Genomic DNA, 22,835 nt, shown 5'->3' on the forward strand with positions numbered 1-22,835 from the left:
AGGCTCCAGACGCTGAGCTGTCAGCACAGAGCCTGATGCGGGGCTTGAACACACAAACCACGAGATCATGACCTGAGCTGAAGTCGGTCGCCCAACCGACTGAGCCACCCAGGCACCCCCCGAAATGCTCTCTTAATCCCCATTTCCATCTGTGGAAATTCCATGTATCATTGACCTCCAAGCTTATCTTTATATAGAGAAACATTAGAATGAAGTGAGAGGAAGCCAGGTTTGAGTCCCTGTTCTGCACTTACTCACCTTGAGACCTTGGACAAGTAAGTTACTTAATTAACCTTTCTGAGTGGACTTGCCTTTCAGGAAAATGAGCATAACAATAGTTCCGTCTTCATGAAGCTGTTTTGAAGATTAAATGAGATAACAACATAGTGAACACTGAAAATAAATCTTAGTTTTGTTTTCCGAACCCCTTACAGCATCGAACCCATGTAGCGCCTCATCCATGCAGGCCCTCAGGTAATGGCGGTTGAATGAATACAGAGCCAAAGGGCTTTGTGCTGAGTCAGTGGCAGAGCCCAGGAAAGAATCAGGGCTCTCGAGTATCTGACCCATGTTCCCACCTGCACGTGCCGAGTAGGTGAGTCTTTAAATATGTTTCATAAAGTCTCTAGAATGGAGGAGGAAGGTTTTGCTTGGCTGTTTTAATCCCTTCATTGAGAGGGAAAGAGAGAGAGAATTCTCTTTGGTTGGTTAGTTGGATTTTTGAATAATCCGCTGCTTCCTTGTCTGGGTTGGAGTTGTAGAAAGAAATAGCCAGGGATGGAAGCTCAGAAGAGAGGCAACATAGTGTTACAATGGAAAGATTTGATTCCAAGTAGTTGTTGGAGAACTCTTCGTCAGACAGACTCCACAAACCAGTCAGTGAATGTGCTCATTCTGCATGTGGTTCTTCTTCTGCTCTTCTCTGGTATGCTGAAGGTGGCATGTCCTCTCCCTCTCAAATTCTCTCCTAATCAGGTAGGAAAATCTCTTCCTTGATTATGTGGCTTTGAATAAACTGGGGGATATGATTCCATTTTTTTAGAAGGAAACTTCTGTAATTGTTTCCCTCACTGATATTAAACCATGGGTGTGGGGAGCAAACACCATGAAGTAAATGTACCTTCTAGGAAATTCTCCTCTTTTGTAATTTCCCTTTAGGCCTACACTGCTCAAAATCTTGGAAACTTGCTGGATATGATGTACCAGGAACCAGCACGATGGTCCTACACATTCCAGACATGTTCTTTTATGAGCCGCCTAAAAGTACAGCTGGAGCCCTTTCCTGAGAAACAATTACAGTCCAAGAAGGCGGTACAGATCTTTGAGAGGTCCGTGTACAGTGACAGGTAAGACCCCGAGCCCTCCACTGGGCACAGGCCCCGTGCTCAGCACTGCATGTTTTCTCTTGCTCAGACCCTGCTCCGCTGTGGTTTTGAAAAGTATACTTGGAAAAATGCTGCTTTTTTCTTTTTAAATTTTTTAAGTTTATTTATTTATTTTGGGAGAGAGAACACAAGCAGTTGGGGGGGGGAGAGAGAGAGAGAGAGAGAAAGAGAATCCCAAGCAGGCTCCATGCCCAGTGCGGAGCCCGACGCGGGGCTCAGTCTCACAATGGTGAGATCGTGACCTGAGCTGAAATCAAGAGTCGGACACATAAGTGACTGAGCCACCCAGGAGCCCTGAAAAATGCTACATTTTCATTGCCCATTTACTTCTGAAGATGTAAGAAATAGTTACCCATTTACTTCCAGATTAGACAAACCAATTCTACTTCTTGGTGTTCCATAAAGCCTCATGTAGGAAAAAACTACGGGTACACTTGTAAATGTCATGTAATTTTTAATATCTCGAAACACTGCAAGATATGTCATGCAAGATATGCAAAACAGTGCAAGATACGGGCTACATATTCCTTCTCTACCCCAAAAGAGAGCCTACTAAGGGGCACCTGGGTGGTTCAGTCAGTTGAGTGTCCAACTTTGACTCAGGTCAAGATCTCACGGTTCATGGGTTTGAGCCCCACGTTGGGCTCTATACTGACAGCTCAGAGCCTGGAGCTTGCTTTGGATTCTGTGTCTCCCTCTCTCTCTGCCCTCCCCCGTTTGTGCTTTCTCTCTCTCAAAAATATTAAAATTAAAAAGAGAGAGAGAGCCTACCCTTTATAAAAGCTAAATATGTGAATTATAGGTAGTTGGGCTGTAGATTTTGGTTCTTTTCATTTGTTGGGTATACTGCTGCATATTTTTCTCTCCCCTTTCCTAAGCCATGCCTCTTGGACTGGGAAGATGACTTACATACAACAACCCTGGTTGCTTGGAAACATATTCACCATGGGTTTTTTTTTTATTTCCAGCCCTTTAGTGAAGTAGGCATATGAGAGACCCCCTCAGAAAAAAGAATACTTGGTTTAGAAGGTGTAAGATCTTAACATTTACTTGTAAAGGAAGAGATGAGAACTGATTTTGCTATAGACAGCTATACATTCTAGATGTTTTCTTCAGAGGGGGGCATTTTTGAGATAGAAAAGATAATTCATTTAATCCTAATGGTAACTTAGGCCTTTTCCCCTTTTTTAATTTTCTATTTTAGAGAGCGTGTGCTAGCAGGGGATAGGAGTAGAGGGAGAGAGAGGGAGAATCTTAAGCAGGCTCCACGATCAGTGTGAAGCCTGACACGGGGCTTGATCCCACAACCCTGGGATTATGACCTGAGCTTAAATCAAGAGTCAAACGGACACTCAACCGACTGAGCCACCCAGGCACCCCCAGACCCTTTCCCCTATTTAAAGAACTCGTTCACTTGAGGCAGCTCAGTAGGTTGGGCATCCCACTCTTGGTTTCGGCTCAGGTCTTGATCTCACAGTTCATGGGTTCAAGTCCCACCACATCAGGGCTCTATGCTGGCAACGCAGAGCCTGCTTGGGATTTTTCTCTCTCTCCCTCTCTCTCTGCCCTTCCCCTGCTCACGTGCATGCTCTTTCTCTCTCTCAAATAAACATTTTGAAAACATTCATTCATTCATTTGCTCAAGCACAGATTTATTAAATCCCTGTATGTTCAGACACCAGGCTGGATCCTGGGACTCAGCAGTGAGCAAAGGAGACCCAGTCCCTTCCTTCAGGGTAATCCTACTCTAACGGGACTCTGAGACTGCACACGTGCACACGTGTGTGATGTGTGTCTCAAAGGAGGAACACAAATTGTTTGGGAGAGGGGACGACTGGGAGGAAGAAACCTAAATCTTTTTGGTTTGAGTTAAAAGAAACAAAAGCATGTGTTTTTAGAACAGGGGCCCTGATGCCTGGGTCCTTACGCTTGTTCTTTGCGGCACCTACATGCAGTAGTTCCCTCCCTTAGCCCAACCTTCTCCCTCTCTCCCCATCAACACCAGCTGGGAGAAAGAAGTGCTCATCCTCAAGAAAGATGAGGATCCCTGGTAAGGCTTATAACAGATATGTTTTTTCTCTTTATAAGATTTTAGTTTCTAAATTGTGACGAAGCTGAAAATATTTTTCAGAAATTGAGTTACAGAAGTCATCTTTTTGTTGCCTTCGGCTAGACCATTCCAGACTGGGAGAGTTGACTTCTGGAGCTCCCAGATTAATTTCTTTACAGCCTAGCAAAGAAGTAGGTATAGTAACAACTATGATGTCTTGAATACTATGCACCAGTGACTCCAGCAAGCACCTTGTCCTACAAACAGTCAACACAACAATTCCGAGTTGGGTTCTACTGTTACCTCTTTGTATAGAGGAAGAAATGGGCTCAGGGAGTTTGATGGCTTGCCCATGGTAACGCAGCTTATGAATTTGGGGGCCAGGCTCACACTCAGGAATGTGACACTGCAGCCCATTCTTTTAATCGCAACACTTGCGGCCTTGTGGTGTATACTTCCCTGGGCCATTCGTACGCAAGAATTCTGAATTTCATTTTCCCAGAAGTGGCCAGTTGCTAAGCGTTGCCTTAGAAACTGGTGTTCACTGTTTAGGATGTAAATTGTGTTTTGTATCAAGATGCCTGACGTTTGAAAGCAGAATTGACCCTTCCGAAGCAGTGGGTTTCTTGTTAGCTCTGATCTCCTATTTACCAGATGCTCCTTTTGTTGTGGAAGTAAGCAAGGCTCAAGCTAGCTTGATTTTTAGATTTAGCTTTCTTGTACCTGGATTAGAAGCTCAGCAACAGAGGAAACGAGTAAAGAAGAGCTCATGTGTGCTTGGGGGAAGGTCTGCTCTCTTGGTAATACTGTAGTAAGCGAGAAATGCATTTCCTGCTGCATGGGTGACCCCACTTCAGTACGTTTCCTTCTCCGCTTGTTAGCTGTATGAGAGGATGGCTCAGCAGCCTTGGAGGCTCAGAAGCCCTCACAAGCCCTAGGTTGGTTTTTTGTTTGAAGGCTTGCTACAGTAATAATAGAGAAATCTCAAAAGTTTAAGTTTTCATGCACCATATGCTGTATGTTCTGACTGGCTTCCAGCAGGGAAAATTGCTAGCAACCAATGATATTCTTTTCCAGTGCCCCTTTTCTCCCAGTGGATCAGTCCTGTTGGAGAGCTGTGATTTTGGCTTCTAAAGTCTGGATGCTATTTCCCATCTTGCCATTGGACAAGGAAGGAGATCTAGGTTAAGAATTCAGATTTCTTAAAGATTGATGAGGAGCTAGAAATAGGTTAAGTGGTTTGAACAGACGTGGAACAAGTTGGTTATTGATTTTTCTCCTTCTCTCCCTTTTGCCTTTTATTCCCTTTCCCATTCTTCTCCCCTCCCCCAATCCCACTTACATTTCCAACCAGGTATATCTTTGCAAAGAATCTTTTTGAAAATGGTTCCCTCAGTGACATCGAATGGCATATCTATCAGGACTGGCATTCTTTTCTCCTGCAGGAGTTTGCCAGCCGGGTCAAATTACATGGCTTCATCTACCTCCAGGCTACTCCCCAGGTAATGCAGAACTTCAAGCCTTAAGCTTCCCAGCCATATGAAACCTGAGAGGTGACATTCTCCAACCCCTGATTTTCTGGTTGGAGAAATTAGATTGTGGTTATTATCTGGAGCATGGTGGGTAGAGGGTAAACACCCTCCCATTCTGGCATCGAGTACCCTATTTCCCACAGGCTTCTGCAGTAGAGGGCTAAAGCAAATGACTGAAAGGGACTCTCTCAATGTAGTAACAACACAGAGAAAATTGGGAATTGTCTTTATCACCCAGGGTTTGCAGATTGGCTCCTCTGACCAGGTCACCTGTACTCCGTTGCCTCAACTTTCCCTTCTCTCCAACTGGGTCATCCATCAGAGTCTGGGGTGGTCTTGATGGTTTCCTGAATAGGATGCTGGGATGCAGTGGAGAGTTTCCTCACCTCACCCTGATACTACTGTAATTTATAGCTGCCTTTTTGTTGTTGTTGTTGTTGTTGTTGTTTTGTTTTTAAATTTTTTTAAATGTTTATTTATTATTGAGAGATAGACACAGAGCGTGAGCAGGGGAGGGTTAGAGAAGGGCGGGGAGACACAGAATCTGAAGCAGGCTTCAGGTTCTGAGCTGTCAGCACAGAGCCCGACACGGGGCTCGAACTCACAAACTGCGAGATCATGACCTGAGCCGAAGTCGGTCGCCCAACCGACTGAGCCACCCAGGAGCCCCTATAGCTGCCTTTTGAACCTTGAGGATGGACTACAGAAGTTACATTTTATGACTCTCTGACTTGGACCCTGGAGCCAGCCTAGTATGCAATAGGGTGATATCATAGAAGGAGCACCAGAAGGAAGGAGAGTCTTTGACTGGCAGTGACCCTGGACACCTTTCCCCTGGAGGGGTCCTTGTCTTTTAGATCCAGTGGCTGAGACTAGTGGTCTCCAAGGGCTCTTCTGGAGTGGGATTCTGAGTCAAGGCTGGAGGTATTTTTTTTTTTTTTTAATTTTTTTTTTTTCAACGTTTATTTATTTTTGGGACAGAGAGAGACAGAGCATGAACGGGGGAGGGGCAGAGAGAGAGGGAGACACAGAATCGGAAACAGGCTCCAGGCTCCGAGCCATCAGCCCAGAGCCTGACGCGGGGCTCGAACTCACGGACCGCGAGATCGTGACCCGGCTGAAGTCGGGCGCTCAACCGACTGCGCCACCCAGGCGCCCCTGGAGGTATTTTTTGAGAGGTGTGTTGCTCTCGGCTTTTGAGACATATGTAGTGTATAGTCAAATACCAGATATACTGCATAATCTTAGGAGGAAAGCTCCTTTCTGATTAGAGGCCATGCTTTTTATTTTTTTTATTTTTTTTTTTTAGAGGCCATGCTTTTTAGAGATGGGACTGAGCCTTGTGGACAGGGTCAGGCCCGAGAGCAGACTGAGTAGTCAGAAGATAGGTGGGAGAGCCCATCACACAGGCTTGCAGGAGCTGGAGAAAAGGCCAGCAAGAGTCTTCCTCACTTGCTTGTGCCCTTTGGAATGACTGAGAAGTGATGGTGACGGTGGTGGTGGTGATGATGGTGGCCGCAGTGGTGGTGGTATGACTGACACACCTTTGTGGAGAGACTAACTGAGCTCCTTCAGCAGGGGTGGAATGAGGGGGGTTGTTGAAAAAAAATGAGGGGCTTTGAAGGTTTCTTGCAACTTAATGGTAGAAAAAGCAGAAAAGCTTTAAGACTGGTTGTGGATTTTGATGGTCTTTTGATGGTTTTAGAGCCAGAGACCCAGGAATGCTGATATCCTTCTCCAAAGTCACCCCTGACCCCCTCCTGTGAGATTCAGAGGAGACCATATTCGAGGGAAGAGAACAGACGTGAACACGTCTGCATGTGAAAAGCCATGCGAGTGCCCAATACTGTAGTACAAAGCCCTGGGAAAGAAATACTGAGTTTAGAGCATGTGAGATGGACCTCAGTAGGCATTTTGCTCCTTTCTACCTGCTCTTCCTTAAATTCTAAAACACAAGCAAGCCAACCTAAAAAACAGTCAAAAGAGAAATGTCTGTTCCTCAGTGTCCCACCCAGCCCCATGGAATCAGGAAGAGAGTGCAGCCCTGCCGGGGACTGTCAGCAGCATGGAGCTAGTATGCCAGAAATGCCTGGTGCCCGTGGCACCCAGGCTTGGGCTTGGGAAGTAGAGTGGCCAGAACCACTAGCGGTCACAGTTCAGTGTCCAAGCAACCTCTCTTCCTGCGGTGGTTGGTCAAGGGGGCAGATCAGCAAGAAGGTCCCCGCTTGCTGTATGCAGCTACACCGCCCTTCTTACATTCAGGTGTGTCCTTTTGTGAGGACTGATACCAAGACACAGGTCTAAAGAACTGTTTGCATATGACTTTTGAAGAAAAGAATTTGTTGAGGGGCATTTTGGCGGCTCAGTCAGTTAAGCGTCTGATTCTTGGTCTCAGCTCAGTTCTTGATCCTACTGTCATGGGTTCAAGTCCTACATTGGGCTCCGTGCTGGGTGTGAAGCCTACTTAAAAAAAATTGATGTAGCCGTACCAGTAAAATAAGAATTTTGCCAAATGTTTGGAGTAGGAGTTTACCTGTTAATCACGCTCCTTGGAATTTATACCATAAATATGCTCCCAAATGGGCACAATGGCTCATGTGCAAGACAGCAGTGTTTGTAAATAACAGATTATTGGAAACAACCCAAGTGGTCATCAGTAGGGATCAGTTGAATGTATTGTGCTCTATCCATACATTGGAAAACTCTAAAGCCATAAAAAAGATGGGAAAATACTAATTGTTAAGTGAAGAAAAGCCAGCACAGGGGATGTAGTGGGACACCTTTTACAAGTATGGTGTTGTTTTAAAAAGTGGTGGTAATAGGGGCGCCTGGGTGGCTCAGTCGGTTGAGCGTCCGACTTCAGCTCAGGTCACGATCTCGCGGTCCGTGAGTTCGAGCCCCGCGTCGGGCTCTGGGCTGATGGCTCAGAGCCTGGAGCCTGCTTCCGATTCTGTGTCTCCCCCTCTCTCTGCCCCTCCCCCGTTCATGCTCTGTCTCTCTCTGTCTCAAAAATAAATAAAAACGTTAAAAAAAAAAAAAAAGTGGTGGTAAGAATGTGTATATGCATAAAATATTTCTGAAAGTATACAAAATTAACATTGGTTGCTGTGGTATCGAGAACTGGGCAGCTAGAAGTTGGGGGTGTAAAGCTGTGTGATGGGGAAGGGAGGAGAACAAGGGGAAATGTCTTGAAGCCATCAGCAGTAAGGGTGGGGTGTATAGGCAGAAAGAGGAAGAAGAAAGCAGGTTCATGGTGAAAGAAAGTAGAAATGCAGAAGATGAAAGCAGAAGAAAAAGGTTAACAGAGCCAGGGAGACGAGGGCAGAAATGGACTCAGCGAACGGCGGCAGGCAACAGAGTTTTCACTGACCACTGGCTGTGCCAGCCCGGCGCTCGGCCCTGAACAAGACAGACTCTGGCTCCCAGCCTCTGTGCTCTCAGAGCTCCCTGTACACGCCTCCCTCTGTCTCCTGAGACAGCTGAAATGCCACCGGCGGCCTGTGTTTCCCCAGGGCCTGGCACAGCGCCGGCTCTCCGAGTGGTGCTCAGGAGCTGGTACTAGAAGTAAAGCGGGGGGGGGGGGGGGGGGGCCCTGCCTCCTCCAGGGAACACCTCTCTGACTCTGGGGCACAGCTGCTCCCTCCCTGATCTGAACTGCTACACTGAAGAAAGATTCAAAGCTCACAGTTTAGCACTTGATTCACTGTTTTGCATGTTGGTTTACCTATTGTCTAAGTAAATTATAAAATCCCAAGGACAAGGACTTCATCTAAGTTTGGGATGATAGTTGATTAGGGGAAAAGATTGGCGAGAAGGAATGGGTGCTAGAAGTATTAACGTGTCAGATCTGTCTCTGTTAATCAGTTTGAAAAGTTGGACATAAGCTCATAAATGAAATTTGTTTACATGATTTCGTCCCCTTAGAGGAAGGGCTGAGTGAAAGGGAAACAGCAAGGACTCTGTGCGTCTTTGGGAGTATTGTGTGCTTCATTTGCAGCTAAAGTTTACATTTGGGATAAAGTTTTTTAAGTGTTTGAAAGAGGGTAGCCCTAGATCAGTGGGCTACTCCACCTGTTCTTCCCAGGACAGGTGACATTGAATGATGAAATGTTTGCCATGTGGAAAGAGGAAGGAAAGCAATCAGGCAAAACAAAGATTTGGAGCAAAAGTCTCAAGGTGGTAAAGAGCTCGGCCTGTCCTGCGGGTCCGATCTGGCTACTGGTACTGAGTCCAGGGAGGTGCTAAGGATGAAGGTGGAGAGGTAGGGGGGACGGCCAGCATCTGGGATGGCCTTGTGCGACAGGTAAAGGAGAAGAAGACATTCTCTGAGCCAGTGTGCTTCAGACTTTTCTACCAGGTGAAGGCAGAGTGGAATCATGCACTCTCTGGAAAGGGGGAGGGAAGGAGAGTTAGTCTTAAGCCTCACTTTTTTTTTACTTCTTTGTTTTATCTTTGACCTGGGCAGAGTTTGCATTCTGCTGCAGACTCAGTGAGTGAAAGGATATGAAAGTCGTGTTTCAGATTTTCCATTTTGTAAATATGCTCCTCATGCTTCCTTGAACCTGGGGCTCTGTGGCTGTAGGTAGTACCGAGCCTGGGAAGTGTTCGCAGCAAGGAGCGCACCGCCACTCTCCTGCAGCACTCAGGAAGGGTGGGTGGAGGGGTCTCACTGGGAGGAGAGAGCAGCTTTGGCCAGGAACTTGACATGGCTTACCTTGGTGAGTCCTCACCAACTCCCCATGGGGTGAGTGGAGGGGAGGAGAGGGAAGCCCACAGGGCTTGCACCACTAGTACAAGGCGAAGACAGGAATCGCATTGTGGGTTTTCTGACTTTAAGGCCTGTGCTGTTCCCATGCACTTCACCGCCTCCAGAACGCAGAGAGCCAGAAGGCTCTTGCCACCATCTGAGTGAGAGGTGATAAGGACCTGACTAGGACAGAGGTGAGAGAGATTAAAGAGAATTTAGGGACTTCCTGGATGGGATTGGGAAGAAGAAAAAAAAGGGTTGATGAAGTTTTCCATTACCCTGTGATTGAATAAGAAAACCAGACAGTAGAAGCAAAGTCATGGCTTACCGTTCTCAGGATAGATATCATGAGTTGAGTCAGAGAGCCCCTGAGGACTGCATTGTCACAGCCAGGATAGCACATGAGCTCAGCAGGGCCTGGGGATTGTCTTTTAGGTTTGCTGGAAGAGACTACACCACAGGGCCAGGGAAGAGGAGAAAGGAATTGAGCTGGCATATCTCGAGCAGCTTCACAGTCAACACGAAGCCTGGCTTGTTCACAAGACAACCAGGTAAGCAGAGAAGAGGGCAGCACCACACAGACACCTGTCTCCCTAGAAGCCAGTTGCCCAAACATGAGTTCAGCATGCAGCCCCATAAGAAGGTTGAGAATGTACCGAGTGGTTGGAAATGCCAAGCATTATCCAACTCAGAAACTTAAATGTTAGATGTAATCTATATGCTAAGAGACTTTTTATTAGATTCTGTTTCTCACCTTTTTTGTTTTTTAACATTACCCTAGATTGAACATTGTGATTGAGGATAGTGATATAGTTAGCTCAGGGTGAAGGTCTGAAAATTTCTGGAGAAATTGTCCTTCTTACTAAGTTGACAGTCCTAGTTTTGGCCTTTCCTTCCTTCGGGCTCGGCATGCTGTCCACTGGAAATGTGTAGGGCTCTGACCTTCCGTATCCATTTCAAGACTAAAGAGAAATTTCAGCCTTCTTCTTTCTGGCCAACTTTATTAAACTCGTTTTCAAATTGCTATTTACATGCCATTTCATTGAGAAGCCATGTGACTTTAGATCTCTTCTATGGATTACTAAGACTTGGTGAGTATGTGAAGGTTGGCTCAGCTTTCTTTTTTCTGTCCCCTAAAACGTTCATGCTTCTTACAAGGCTCCACTTTGAGGCTCTGCTGAACATTCCAGTGCTGGTATTGGATGTCAATGATGATTTTTCTGAAGAAGAAACCAAACAAGAAGAACTCTTGAAAAAGGTGGGGAGGATCTTAACTCCTGCATCTCGTGATTTTCCTTTATTGCGCTTTTGTCTTTGCTTCAGACTTCAGAATGATGGTCTTATGCTTTGTGCTTCAAATTGCATTTCACACTCCAAAGCCCGTGGGACCTTGTACATGTCACAAATATAATCCCTATTCTCTAAAGTATTTTGGGCTAATAATTGTTAAATAATTGACTTCCCAGCTAACTTCCTCCTCAAAGGTATTTTAGAACTGGGGAAATACAATTTATGGATTCTATTCCCAGCTCTGCCACTTGATACTGTATGACCCTGAGCAGGTCCCATTTCTCCCCCATGCCTATTTTCCCTTCCTCACAAAACCTCGTGGGCTCGGCTACATATGCAGTGTGGGTGGACTGTTGTAGAGTGCTAAAAATGTGAAATATAACTTTTGGTTTTTCTCTTTCGCACAGGTAAACACCTTTGTAAATAATCTGTAACCAGTCCCGGGATGTTCTGGCTCTCTGAGTTTCTAAAGCTGGAAAAATCCCAAGTCATGCACCTTTCCATCGCCTTTTGCCCCTAGAGTGCTCTGACACTCAGGTGCATGGTTTGGGTTAGCCTTCGACTTTGCAGTTACTGTCTTCTATGTCTCAAAGGCTTCTAAAATAAAGTGGAAGTTTTGCTTATTCTGTTAATCCAGTTGTTGGTTTATCCCTGTGCATATTTCTTGGTGCCTGCTCTGAATCTCCCTCTAGATGAGCCATTTTCACCTGAGAACAGCCATAGCTTTTCTCTTCAATCCTTCACCACCTAGACTTCCCTGTGTGCTCACTTGTTCCCTCTGATGCGCCTGGGCTGGGATTGTTCCCAGGACTCCCATCCAAGCCCTGCCCTGGGCACGAAGGAGGGAAGTACAGAGGTTCGGGAGAGTGTGGACACTCAGTGCAGGCCCCCAGCACTAGGGAATGGAACCCGAACTCCAGGATGCTCCTGTCTCTTCCCATCCAGCACTTTTGCTTGGGGGTGTGGGGTGCTCTGACCTTTGTGCTAGAGCTGAAGAACCTGGGCCAAAGGAAGATGGAGGGAGAAAACAAATCATGAGCCCAAAAGTCCCAGCATCTTGCATTTAGGATTCAGTCATCCTGGCACTCTGGCCTGCCCTAAATATACCCAGTGAGTTTCAGGTGATCTTAATGGAGTGACTGTGCTGGAAAAAGAATTTTTTGTGCTGCACTTCAAGCTCCAAGGACAATTTATTGTCAAGGGAAAAATGCATGGCTCCGTAGAATCGAAATGCTCCATTGCAAGAAGCCTGCAGCTCCATGAATCCCTGCACTGAGCCCTTAACAGTCGTGCAGGCACACAGGAAAACGAATAAGCTCAGAAGTCAGCGTCCCAGGAGACAGAAACCTGTGTTTCTCTTTATGGTTGGGGAAACGAGCATGAGATTGGCTTCTGACAAATGTGTGCTGTCGTGAAATGGAAGCACAGCATTTCTTTATCATACTTAAATTTTTAACAGTTTTATTGAGATACAATTCACGTACCGTACAATTCACCTAATTAAAGTGCACAATTCAGTGGTTTTTAGTATGGTCGATAGGGTTGAGCAACCATCACCATAGTCAATTCCAGAATGTCTTCAGCACCCCGAGAAAAAATGCCAACCAACTAGCAGTCACTCCCTGTTCCCCATCACCCTTACTTCTTCCACCCCAGTGCAGCTCTAGGAAGTCACCAGTCTACTTTCTGTCTCTAGATATGACTCTTCTGGAGATTTCATGTAAGTGGAATCACATAATATGTAGCCTCTTGTGACTGGTTTCTTTCAAGGTTCTCCACGTTCAGCCATGTTGTAACATGCATCAGTACATCGTTCTTTTTTGTGACGAAATATTTCATTGTATGGATATACTACATTTTGTTTATCCATTCATCTATTGATAGACATGTGGATTCCATTTTGGGGCTGTTACGAATAATGCTATGAAAATTCATATACAGATTTTTGGATTTTAAATTTTCTTGGATATACATCTAGGAGTGGAATTACCAGGTCAAATGGTAACTCTGGAGGAACTGTTAAACTCTTCCAAAGTGGCTGCACCATTTTACATTCTCTGCAGCGATAAATGAGGGCCCCAGTCTTTCCCGGTCCTTGCCAAAACTTGCTGTCATTTCGATTATAGCCGTCCTAGTATCCTATCCTGGTTTTGATTTACATTCCCTGATGGCTAATGATGTTGAGCGTCTTTTCATGTTACTATTTGTTATTTGTATTTCTTCCTTGGAAAAATACCCAAATCCTTTGTGCTTTCTTCAGTTATTTGGCTTTTTATTATTGAGTTGTAAGAGACTTTGGATATTCTGGGTACAAGTTTTTACCAGAGACATGATTTATAAATATTTTCTACCATTCCCTCGGGTGTATTTTGATAGTGTGCTTTGAAGCACAAAAGTTTTGAATTTCGACCAAGTCTAGTTTGCCACTTGGGCTTTTGGTGTCATGTCTAAGAAAGTTTTGAACAACCCAAGGTGACAAACGTTTGCTCCTAAGGTTTCTTCCAGGAGTTGTATAGTTTTGGCTCTTCCATTAGGTCTGTGGTTCATTTTGAGTTAATTTGTGTGTGTGGTGTAAGGATTGACTTCGTTCTTTTGTATGCGCATATCCAATTGTCCCACCATTTGTTGAAAAGATGATTGTCTTTTCCCACTGAATTCTCTTGTTAGTGTTGTCGACCCACTTGTTCTTGTGTTTGTTTGCCGCTTCAGGCTTTGGACAAGACCAGGGATGAACATTGAATGGTAGGTACGTTTTAGAAACTCAGTGCTTTTGGTTCTTTAGCTTTGAGGGGCCCAAATGTTTAATTCCCATTTACATTTTCAGGAACCACTAATGTAAAGCCAGAATAAGAGCACTGGGACCCCACCCTTCATTCGTTTAATCAGTCATCAAATATTTGTGAGTATCTCCTGTATGCTAGAGACCAAGGAGATAACAGCACAGCGGAGGCAGGCTGTCCTTACCTTGCAGAATTCGCCATCGGATGGTGAGGGTGAAAGAGCAGACAAGTAATTGCTTATGTGGTGAGCAGTTCAAAAGGAAACATACGGGTGTTCCGTGGGGGCCCATGACAGAAGGAGCCAACATAAGCTGGGACAGCCCCCCCTAAGAAAGTGGCAACTGTTCTGAATTTTGAAGAATTAATGGGGCAGGGTATTCAGGCAGAGAAAAAGTCATGTGCCAATGTCTTTGTGTGAGAATGAGGCATTAGGCCCAGCTTCTCAAAACGACATAAGGCTAGTGGGTTTGGAATTTAGGAATACACTCCTATCCTTCACCTTCTTCACTTAGAAAAAGCCTGAAAATCTAGAAATTCAGCATTTCTTTCCCTGCATAAACTTTGCCCTTCAGAATGTGAATGTTCCGGGGGTGCCTGGGTGACTCAGTTAAGTGTCCCGACTCGATTCTGGCTCTGGTCATATTAACACGGTTCATGGGATCAAGCCCTGCATTGGGCTCTGTGTGCTAACAGCACGGAGCCTGCTTGGGATGGTCTCTCTCCCTCCCTGTCTGCCCCTCCCCCCTTTCAAAATAAATAAGCTTAAAAAAAAAGAATGTGAATATTCTGTAAGATAGCACCGTGGACAGTCTACCTGGGTAAAATAATTTGCCATTTTCCAAATTGGTAGTGAGATGGTCTAGAGAGACTGTTTTAATGAGGACCTTAGCATTCGAGGAGGGACAGGTCTGGGAGGAGTGTTTAAACACGGAGACCCAGCACAGCACAGTCACACCAGGCCGGTGACTGTCCCACTCCCATTTAGGCTGTGCTCCAACGTCAAATAACTTAGATTAGCACATAAAAATAGAGTTCATCGTCACTTGTGATGTGGTAAAACCTGCTCTTCCCAAACCAGAATATTACCTTGATGGGTTTGTAATGTGAATTGAGATTGTGGAAGTTCTCAAACTCTCCGGCTTTTAGCGTGAAAGGAGAAGGTGGTGGTTTCAGGGGAAAGGCTGTTTATTTTATGAAAATGCTAGAATCACAGGACGTTGAAGCAAGGGAAGAACATGTGCTTTAAAACTGAAAGACTGCTTACCCTTCAGCCTTCACTTTTAAGGAGTGGGCAGTTTAAATCTGGACCACTTTCTCCTTGGAACTTTCTCCTTGGTCTCTTCTGTGTTCCGCTATTTGGTCCCTCCCTTTCTGTGTCCTTAGCTGACTCCTCATTTCCTCCTCTCCTCTCAAGTGTTGGCGTCCCCAAGGCACCCTTGGTTCATTTCTGTCTTTACCCACTGTGCTGAGTGATCTTGTATTCCTTTTTTTTTTTGCTGCCATATCAAGTTACACAAATTTGGCTTAAAGTAGCACAAGTTTATCTTCTAGTTCTGTAGGTCAGAACTCTGACGTGGATTCTCTGGAGGACAATCTGTTTCCTTACCTTTTCTGTCTTCTAGAGGCTTCCCATATTCCCTGGCTTGTGTCCCCTTCTTCCATCTTCAAGGCCAGCAACTACGTCTCTGACCCTTCTCCCGTGGTCACATCTCTCTCTGACCACAGCCAGGAAAGTTTCTCTGCTTTAAGGCAGAGTACTCTCCCCATCTCAAGATCTTTAGCCTTAACTACATCTGCCAGGTCCCTTTTGCTATTAAGGTAACATATTTACAGGTGCCGGGGATTAGGGTGTGGATGTCTTTGGAGGGCTGTTAACTCACCCTTGTGGAGATCTCAAACACCATCATAGCTCCTACTGTTATCATGGGGTGAGTACTTCTCAAGAACTTGGAAATGTGGAAAAATGTGAATCATTTGCAATAGCAGAGGGAATAGTGCAAAGAACTGTATCCCCATTACGCAGACCCAATCAGCCTCAGATCACCAGAAACGAGCCTGTAGTTTGACAAAACAAGATTTTTTAATTCATTGTGATGAAAGGGACCTCACCAGAGTAACTATGGGTGTCTTACCAAACGGGAAAAGAGAGAATTAAAGGATCTGGGGGAAGGATAGAGTTTAGGTAAAAATGTAAATGAAGCAGTGCTTTGATAGACTCAGAGAAAAGCAGATCTCCGTATACGGGAATCAACGCCTGGTCTGAACTGCACTGCAGACCCAGGTTCGTTTCCTTCAAAAGTACAAAGTGAATGTTGTGTTCAGAAGCCCCTTATCTGAAGCTCCAAACCTGAATTGCAAATCAAGACCGTTTCTCTGTGTCAAAGTGACTTAGATCCTCCCAGCAACAGGAGGGTGTTTCATTTTTACTGATAAAATTTCAAACGGCAAACTTTCTGACGGTCCATCATTTCAGAGAACAAGGTGAGCTCAGTGACTCAGAAAGCAGTAGCCACGCAAAGAAGGGGGTGGTTATGACACTTTAGCAGCAGCGTGCCCTTGGGAGGAGTAGTGTTTCATGGCAGCTTTGTAGCTGGCCTTACCTGTGCCGTCTTCCCCGCCTGAGATGGTAGCACGGCTTTTGTTTTCTTAGTCTGAGCTAATTTTTACTTTCTCACCCACTTCAGTTATTTATTCAGGGCCAGTTTTGTGTCACCTGTAGCCAACCCACCACTCAGATTGTTTTGAAGCAAACCCCAGACTGGAGGGTGACGTTTAAAGCTAGATCCGTGTGGACTTCTGGGTGTCATTACCTGGATCTCCCTTCTGCTCAGTGTGTGCAAAACAGAGTTCTCACCCCACCCTGCCCCTTCCCCCTCCCCCAGGACAACAAAGCCTGTTTCTTCACGAGGTTGACCACATTAGAAGCCTTGGAGTCATCCTTGCCCTCCAGCTCTCTTCCAACCCCTTTCTCACCAAATTCTGAAATCTCTCAATCTCTGAAATCTCTCAAGTCTTCCTGCACCTCATTGTCTGCTCTCTAGTTGAAGGTGTAGTGGGCATTGCAGTTGACTCCCCCAAATGCATTCACCCGCCTCCTTTTTCCTAGCAGTCACATGGCTCCCTTCCTCGCATGGCCATGTCAGGAGTGGCTACGATGCTCACTCCTTACCCTGCCCGCCCATTGCTACTACCAGCGACCATCTGTTCCCCAGGCCACCTCACCTTATTCCCGGCCCTTATCTGCAGTTTCACTTCCCGCAGCTCGGTTACCAGCAGTCAGCCATTGTTCTGGAAGCAGATGACCCTCCTTCTGACGTCTTGAGGGGAAGTCCGTAGTAGCCTATTGCTGTGTCATAATGCCTGTCATTCACCTCACTTCGTCTCATCACGTGGGCATTCTATCATCTCACAGCATCACAAGAAGAAGCGTAGAGTACGGCACAATAAGATATTTTGAGAGAGAAGGGGCATTCACAAAACTCCTATTACAGTATGTTGTTCTAATTGTTCTAATTTGTTAATTATTATTGTCGATGTCTTACTGTGCTACTTTATAAATCGAGCTTTATCACAGGTATGTATATGTGTAGGAATAAATAGAGTATGTTTAGGGTTTAGTACTATCTGTGGTTTCAGGCTTCCCCTGGGCATCTCGGAACGTGTCCCTCTCAGATAAGGGGGAGACTACCATACAGAAAACCTGTAGCTGCTGTGTAAAAGCATAGCTTCAAGTCAGGTCTTCTGCCAGCCCCTGCCACCAGACGGCCCCCCCCCCCCCGCAGCCCTTCCTGTGTGGAAGTATTAGAGCTGCCATGTTTTTGTAACTTTACCTCCCACCACTCATACAGTAAACCCCACAGGACTACCTGTGGGTCCAGACGACATCTTGTGTTTCCCACATAACGCAATGCTTCTCTCTCGTCTTCTGCTCTTTTTTACCAAAAGGGATACTGATTCTGCCAGTCCCAAGTCTACTCCTGTCTCTGTGAGGCTCTTCCCTCGCACCACCCAGAAGGAACCGGTATTTGTGCTCTTGGACACACTGCTGATTCAACTATGTCCAACCGTGTGCCAGACCTGAATGAAAGTTGTCTGGAGACCAATGGGCTTTGCCATTTTTGACACAGACCATGTCTTGGTCACTTAGCACAGTGCCTGGCATTTCTCTGTTTACTGCTATTTGGTGATACAGACTTGCCTGATATAGACTCACTAAATAAGTGAATGATGTAAGTGGAGACATGTTGTGCCCTTTCTGGGGCCATTGGATTTGTGAGCTCCATAGTATGGTCACCAAATTATGAAGTGCCTTCTGTGTGCTAAGCACTACAAGGATATGCAAAAAAAATTCTGAGCCCAGATCCCATCCTCAAGTTGTCAAGGGAGCTGATGATTGCTGAATGCCTACTGTGTGCCAGATGCCCTAGTGAACCCTTCTTAAATGTTGTATCATCCTCTCATTAATCTTATGAGGGAGGCTTAAGATCCCAGTTTTTACCAGTAAGGAAACTGAAGCTCAGGGAAGTTCAGGAACTCACCCAGAGTCCCGCTGTAAGTGGTGAAGCCAGGACTCAAACCCAGGTCCTTCCTGACTCCGGAGTCTATTCTGTTTTCACAACAGACTGCTGGTTAAGGGAGACAAGACGAGACTTGCATGCATTTCCTTGGCTGCCTTTTCAGATGTACCAGTCCACTTTTGTTGCCCAGGCAGGAAGAACTGCTAGCTTGCTAACACTGCTGGGTGGAGGCCCCCAGGTGCATCCTAAATATGTCTTTGGCCCCGTGGGTCCTGAGCAGGCAGACGTGCTTCCAGTGGCCCAGATCTCCTCTTCCTGGCAACTGCACCTTCAAGGTGGTGAGCCCCTTCAGGCACCAGGCACTGAGATGCATTTGGAAATTTGGTGAAGGTTCTGGAATGCCTTTACAAATGCCTTTCTACCCTACATCCTGTTCCAACCTGGGTGTTCCATCAGACGATTCTCCTAAAACAGCTTTAATCATATTTAATATTCTCCTGTAAAAAGATTGGCATCTAAATGCAAAGTGTATCCTGGATTGGATCCTGGGATAGAAGAAGGACATTAGCGGAAAAAGCCGTGGAATCCAAATCAAGCCTGGAGTTTAGTAAATAATAATATACCAGTATCAGCTTCTTAGTTTTGACAAATGTAGCATACAATGCAAGATGTTATTAGCATCAGGGGAGATAGGAAACTTTCTGTACTATCTTTGCAACTTTCCTGTAAATCTAAAATTATTCCTGGGCCCCTGGCTGGCTCAATCAGTAGAGCCTGTGGCTCTCGATCCTGGGGTGGTGAGTTCCAGCCCCACACTGGGCGTGAAGCTTACTTAAAAATAAATAAATAAAAATAAATAAATAAATAAGTGTGTGTGTGTGTGTGTGTGTGTGTGTGTGTGTGTATATATATATTTACTCTAAAGTTGGGGCACATGACTGGCTGTCAGTACAGCATGACTCTTGATCTCTGGGTTATGAGTTCAAGCGCCACATTGGGCGTTTAGCTTACTTAATAATTATTCCAAGGGGCGCCTGTGGCTCAGTCGGTTAAACGTCCGACTTTGGTCACTTTTGAGGTCATGATCTCATGGTTCGTGGGTTCAAGCCCTGCATCAGGCTCTGCACCGGATCCTCTTGGATCCAGTGGAGGCTCTGCACTGGATCCTTGTGGAGCCTGCTTGGATTCTCCGTCTCCCTCTCTCTCTGCCCTTCCCCTGCTCACACTCTCCCTCTCTCTCTCAAAAGTAAATAAACTTTTAAAAATAAATAAATAATAAATAATTGTTCCAAAATAAAAGTTCATTTCAAAAATGTTGGTGCCTCTTACAAGGTGATGACCAGGCTACTTGACTGGGTTTTGGGGGTTCTCCAACCTTATCTTCCCCTTCTTTCACCCTGTGAAAGAATCCTCTGTTTGGCTGAATGGTTTTACTCACTGTCCTCCAGACAAAGTCTGTGCTCCCCTCTCCCCTGCGTTTGCCCTAGCCATGTACCCTGCTGGACTGATCACCTGCCAAGGAATTGTCGCGGTCCTTAACTGCAAACAGAAGCAAGCTAGTGTGAACCTACTGAAGCTCAAGCTTCAGGCCTGTCATTTGCAAGGTCCCAGAGTGTGCACCATGGCTGTTAGGAGAAAGTGATCCCCCTGTAACCGCCTCTGCCACACAAAGATCCTCACAGCCCTGTGACTCTGGGAGGTATATCTTAGTTGTAGTCTCGGCCACGTGTCCTTGACATGCCAGGTAGCTGCAAGGGAGTCAGATAGTATCTGACTTTTCATCTTCACTGTGTGAGGCCATCTCTACCTCCAACCACAGTGGGAAAGTCCCCAAACACAGGAAGGGGATCCACTCACTGGTTCTCCACAAAGTGGCAGATGTTCACTACAGGTGGTTTTTTAGAGCCAAAGATTCCATGAGGCACAGCAGGCTCAGGTGACACTTGGGAAATCAGCTTGGTTTGGCCTGGAGGCTGCCTGGTACAGACTGTGCTCCTGCATCTGACTCACTAGACCAGGGTCGAGGGGACTTCATCTCCCGAGGGCACTTGACCTAAAACCTTTACAATAAAAAGGGCCCATGTACATGTCTTTAGCAATGGAAAAGGGTCGTACCGGGGAGGTGACAGCCACCTGAAGCTGGGGGTGTTCCCCAAGGCAAGAGAGCACTGTCATGGGAGAAGGTCTGTGTGCTCTGTACCCACGGTGGCACCATCACTCCTCCGGCCACTGCAGCTAGAAAACTGGGAGCGTCTGACTCCTCCCTCTCACTCATCCCCAACATCCAGGCAATCATCTGGGGCTAGCTACTGCCCCCTAATATTTCTCAGGTCTGTCTCATCAGCAAGCACCTTCTTCAGGAAGCCCTTGCTGACCTCCTACCTGGCTGGGAGGGGGAAGGTCAGGGGTCCGGCCTTTGTGCTCCTGTTGAGCACAAAGCTCATTAACTTTGCATGTATCTTATGGTTGCCCTTGCCACATAGCATTAAAATGGTCTATTTCCTCATCTCTTTGTTCAAGCACAGAATGCGCCTATCCCTCTTTGTACCTCCAGTGCCTGGCACACAGGAATGCACAGCTCGATAAACATTAGACAGATGGAAAGAAGGAAGAAGGGGAGAAGACAAGAAGTAGGCTGAGCTTGAGAAGGGCCCCTTGGACTAAGCAATGAAATGTCCCCCACACTCTTACCCCTTAATGCTGCCTGCAGCATGCTTGCCCCAGCCAGACTCAGAGCTGCCTCTCCGGTGTGAAGGGTACAAGTAGAAGACAGGCAGTGAGCCCTCTGAGCTTGCTCTCAGACTCCCCTGTGCCAGGTGATCCTGGGGACACTGGGGACCATGCAGGGCCTCATTAGGAGGGACCTGTGGAAGACAAAAGAGGCCTCAGGCCCTGGGTGGGTTAATCAGCAGCATTAGCCCCATACTGCCCTCCTCAGACTTCTACATGAGAAAGGTATAAACCTAAGTCACTGCTGTTTGGGGTTTTATCATTGTATACAGCTGAACTAATAATCCCGTGGCTCTAAGCTTGCTGGAACATTCTCTCTTGCCTCCTTCGGGGCCCTGCTTGCAAGGCAGGTGTGTGTCAGGAGGCTTGCAATTGGAAGCCTCAGAGAATGTTACCTGGCACTGGTGGCCCCCTGCAGCGGATAGATGGTTCCTGGGTCCCCAGTGCCAGCACATGCAAGGAATGAGGAAATGGGGTGGGCAAGTCGTCCGGCCTCTCTACTCCTTGGGTTCCTTGCTCTGAAAACAAGAAAGGTGATCTTCAAGGTTCGTATAGCCTCAAGTTCAAAATATTTGTCTTATGAATGAAAAAGTAGCACGGAAGAGATGGGGGGTTTAGGTGTAGGCATTATACCTGGGCTCCAATCCTGGCTCGGCCACTAACCAGCCGTGCATCTTGGGCAAGTTCCTGCACCTCTCTAAGCCTCTGTTTTCCTGAAGTCTGAAAGTGTAAGTATCTTTGCGCCTACTTTGCAGGGGTGTTTCAGGATTAGAAATACTGTAGACAAACGTCTGGGCACAGAGCGGCCACTCAGTAAGTGGGGCTGCTAGGTCTTTGTGGGTGGAAAGTCCTTCAGAGAGTCTAGCTGAGCTGAGCCCTGGGTGGTGAGGTGAGGAACATGATGGCAGGCAGGTAAGCAGCATGGGCAAAGGAAGGAATAGGCATAATGTGATGGTGAAGAGTGGGTACAGTGTGGTCCCAAACGGGGAGAGACGACGCTTCCTTTCAAGTGTGACGCAAGACAGTCTACAACAGGTGCCACTTCCAGCAAAGGGAACTGCATGGGTCACATGGCCTATGAGCTGGGCACTACACGAAAGCAGGATTTGTAGAGCAGAAGCTGGAAGACAGTGGAGTTAACACCATGGACCAAGGCAGAGAGCTGAGAGCGTGTCCTGTGTGTTCTGGGGGTGGGGAGGGCAACAGTGGATGAGGAATGCTCAAATGCTTTAAACGGAGCACTTGGGCCCCTCTTCTCTGCAGGACAATGACAAGACAGGCCAGCGAGCCTCCACTGCTCGCGCTGTCTCCTACCTGCTTCCTCTCAGCACCTCTGCGTAGGCTGTGTCTGTGAGGCCGGAGCCAGAAGGCCTGGGTCTGGAAGGAGCCTCTGCGGTCCCCTGGGAGACCTGCAAAGGGGCTGGTACAGCACTTGTGTTCAGAAGGTGAAAGACTTGGAGAGCAGGCAAGCAGGCATTCACTGCAGCTTCCTTCCCGCCTGGCGGCTGGCTGTGTGCCCTGAACTTGACCTCAGATGACCTGTGTGTTCCCTTCCTGGAAACGGTTCCATTGCCAGAAGCAGTTGAGCTTTGGCTTTGGCTTTCTTTCTCCTTCAGAGCAGGGACTCTGGCTTAGCTGAGATTGGCTCGGCTACTGTAAAAGTCTCCCCATTAGCTGAGCAGGACCTTGCTTTCTTGTCCATCACCTACCACAGGGGTGGCTGCTGCTCTCCACCTGTCCTCTTACCCCTTGTCAGCCTTCAGGGTTCTCAGTTTAGCTTTGGCGACTTTTAAGAGTGGAGATA

General features: G+C 46.6%; 1 protein-coding gene across 5 annotated transcripts in view; it reads left to right on the top strand.

Moving 5' to 3' along the window:
- The window catches only part of DGUOK (deoxyguanosine kinase), a 29,421-nt gene extending 17,781 nt beyond the window's left edge, over positions 1–11,640 (top strand). For 2 of the 5 annotated variants that reach the window (XM_030310876.1, XM_030310880.1), the window contains 5 exons: positions 1,159–1,346; positions 4,790–4,937; positions 10,150–10,265; positions 10,873–10,972; positions 11,412–11,640. In XM_030310876.1, coding sequence (XP_030166736.1) covers positions 1,159–1,346; positions 4,790–4,937; positions 10,150–10,265; positions 10,873–10,972; positions 11,412–11,438 — 579 coding nt within the window. In that variant the 3' untranslated portion in view covers positions 11,439–11,640. Of the gene's footprint in view, positions 1–1,158; positions 1,347–4,789; positions 4,938–10,149; positions 10,973–11,411 lie in introns of those variants that run through there. The other 3 variants (XM_030310877.1, XM_030310879.1, XM_030310878.1) reach the window with 3 other exon arrangements.
- Positions 11,641–22,835: the final 11,195 nt, after the last annotated feature.

This window comes from Lynx canadensis, chromosome A3 (assembly GCF_007474595.2).
Source record: "Lynx canadensis isolate LIC74 chromosome A3, mLynCan4.pri.v2, whole genome shotgun sequence".
In the NCBI taxonomy this organism is placed as follows: Eukaryota; Metazoa; Chordata; class Mammalia; order Carnivora; family Felidae; genus Lynx; species Lynx canadensis.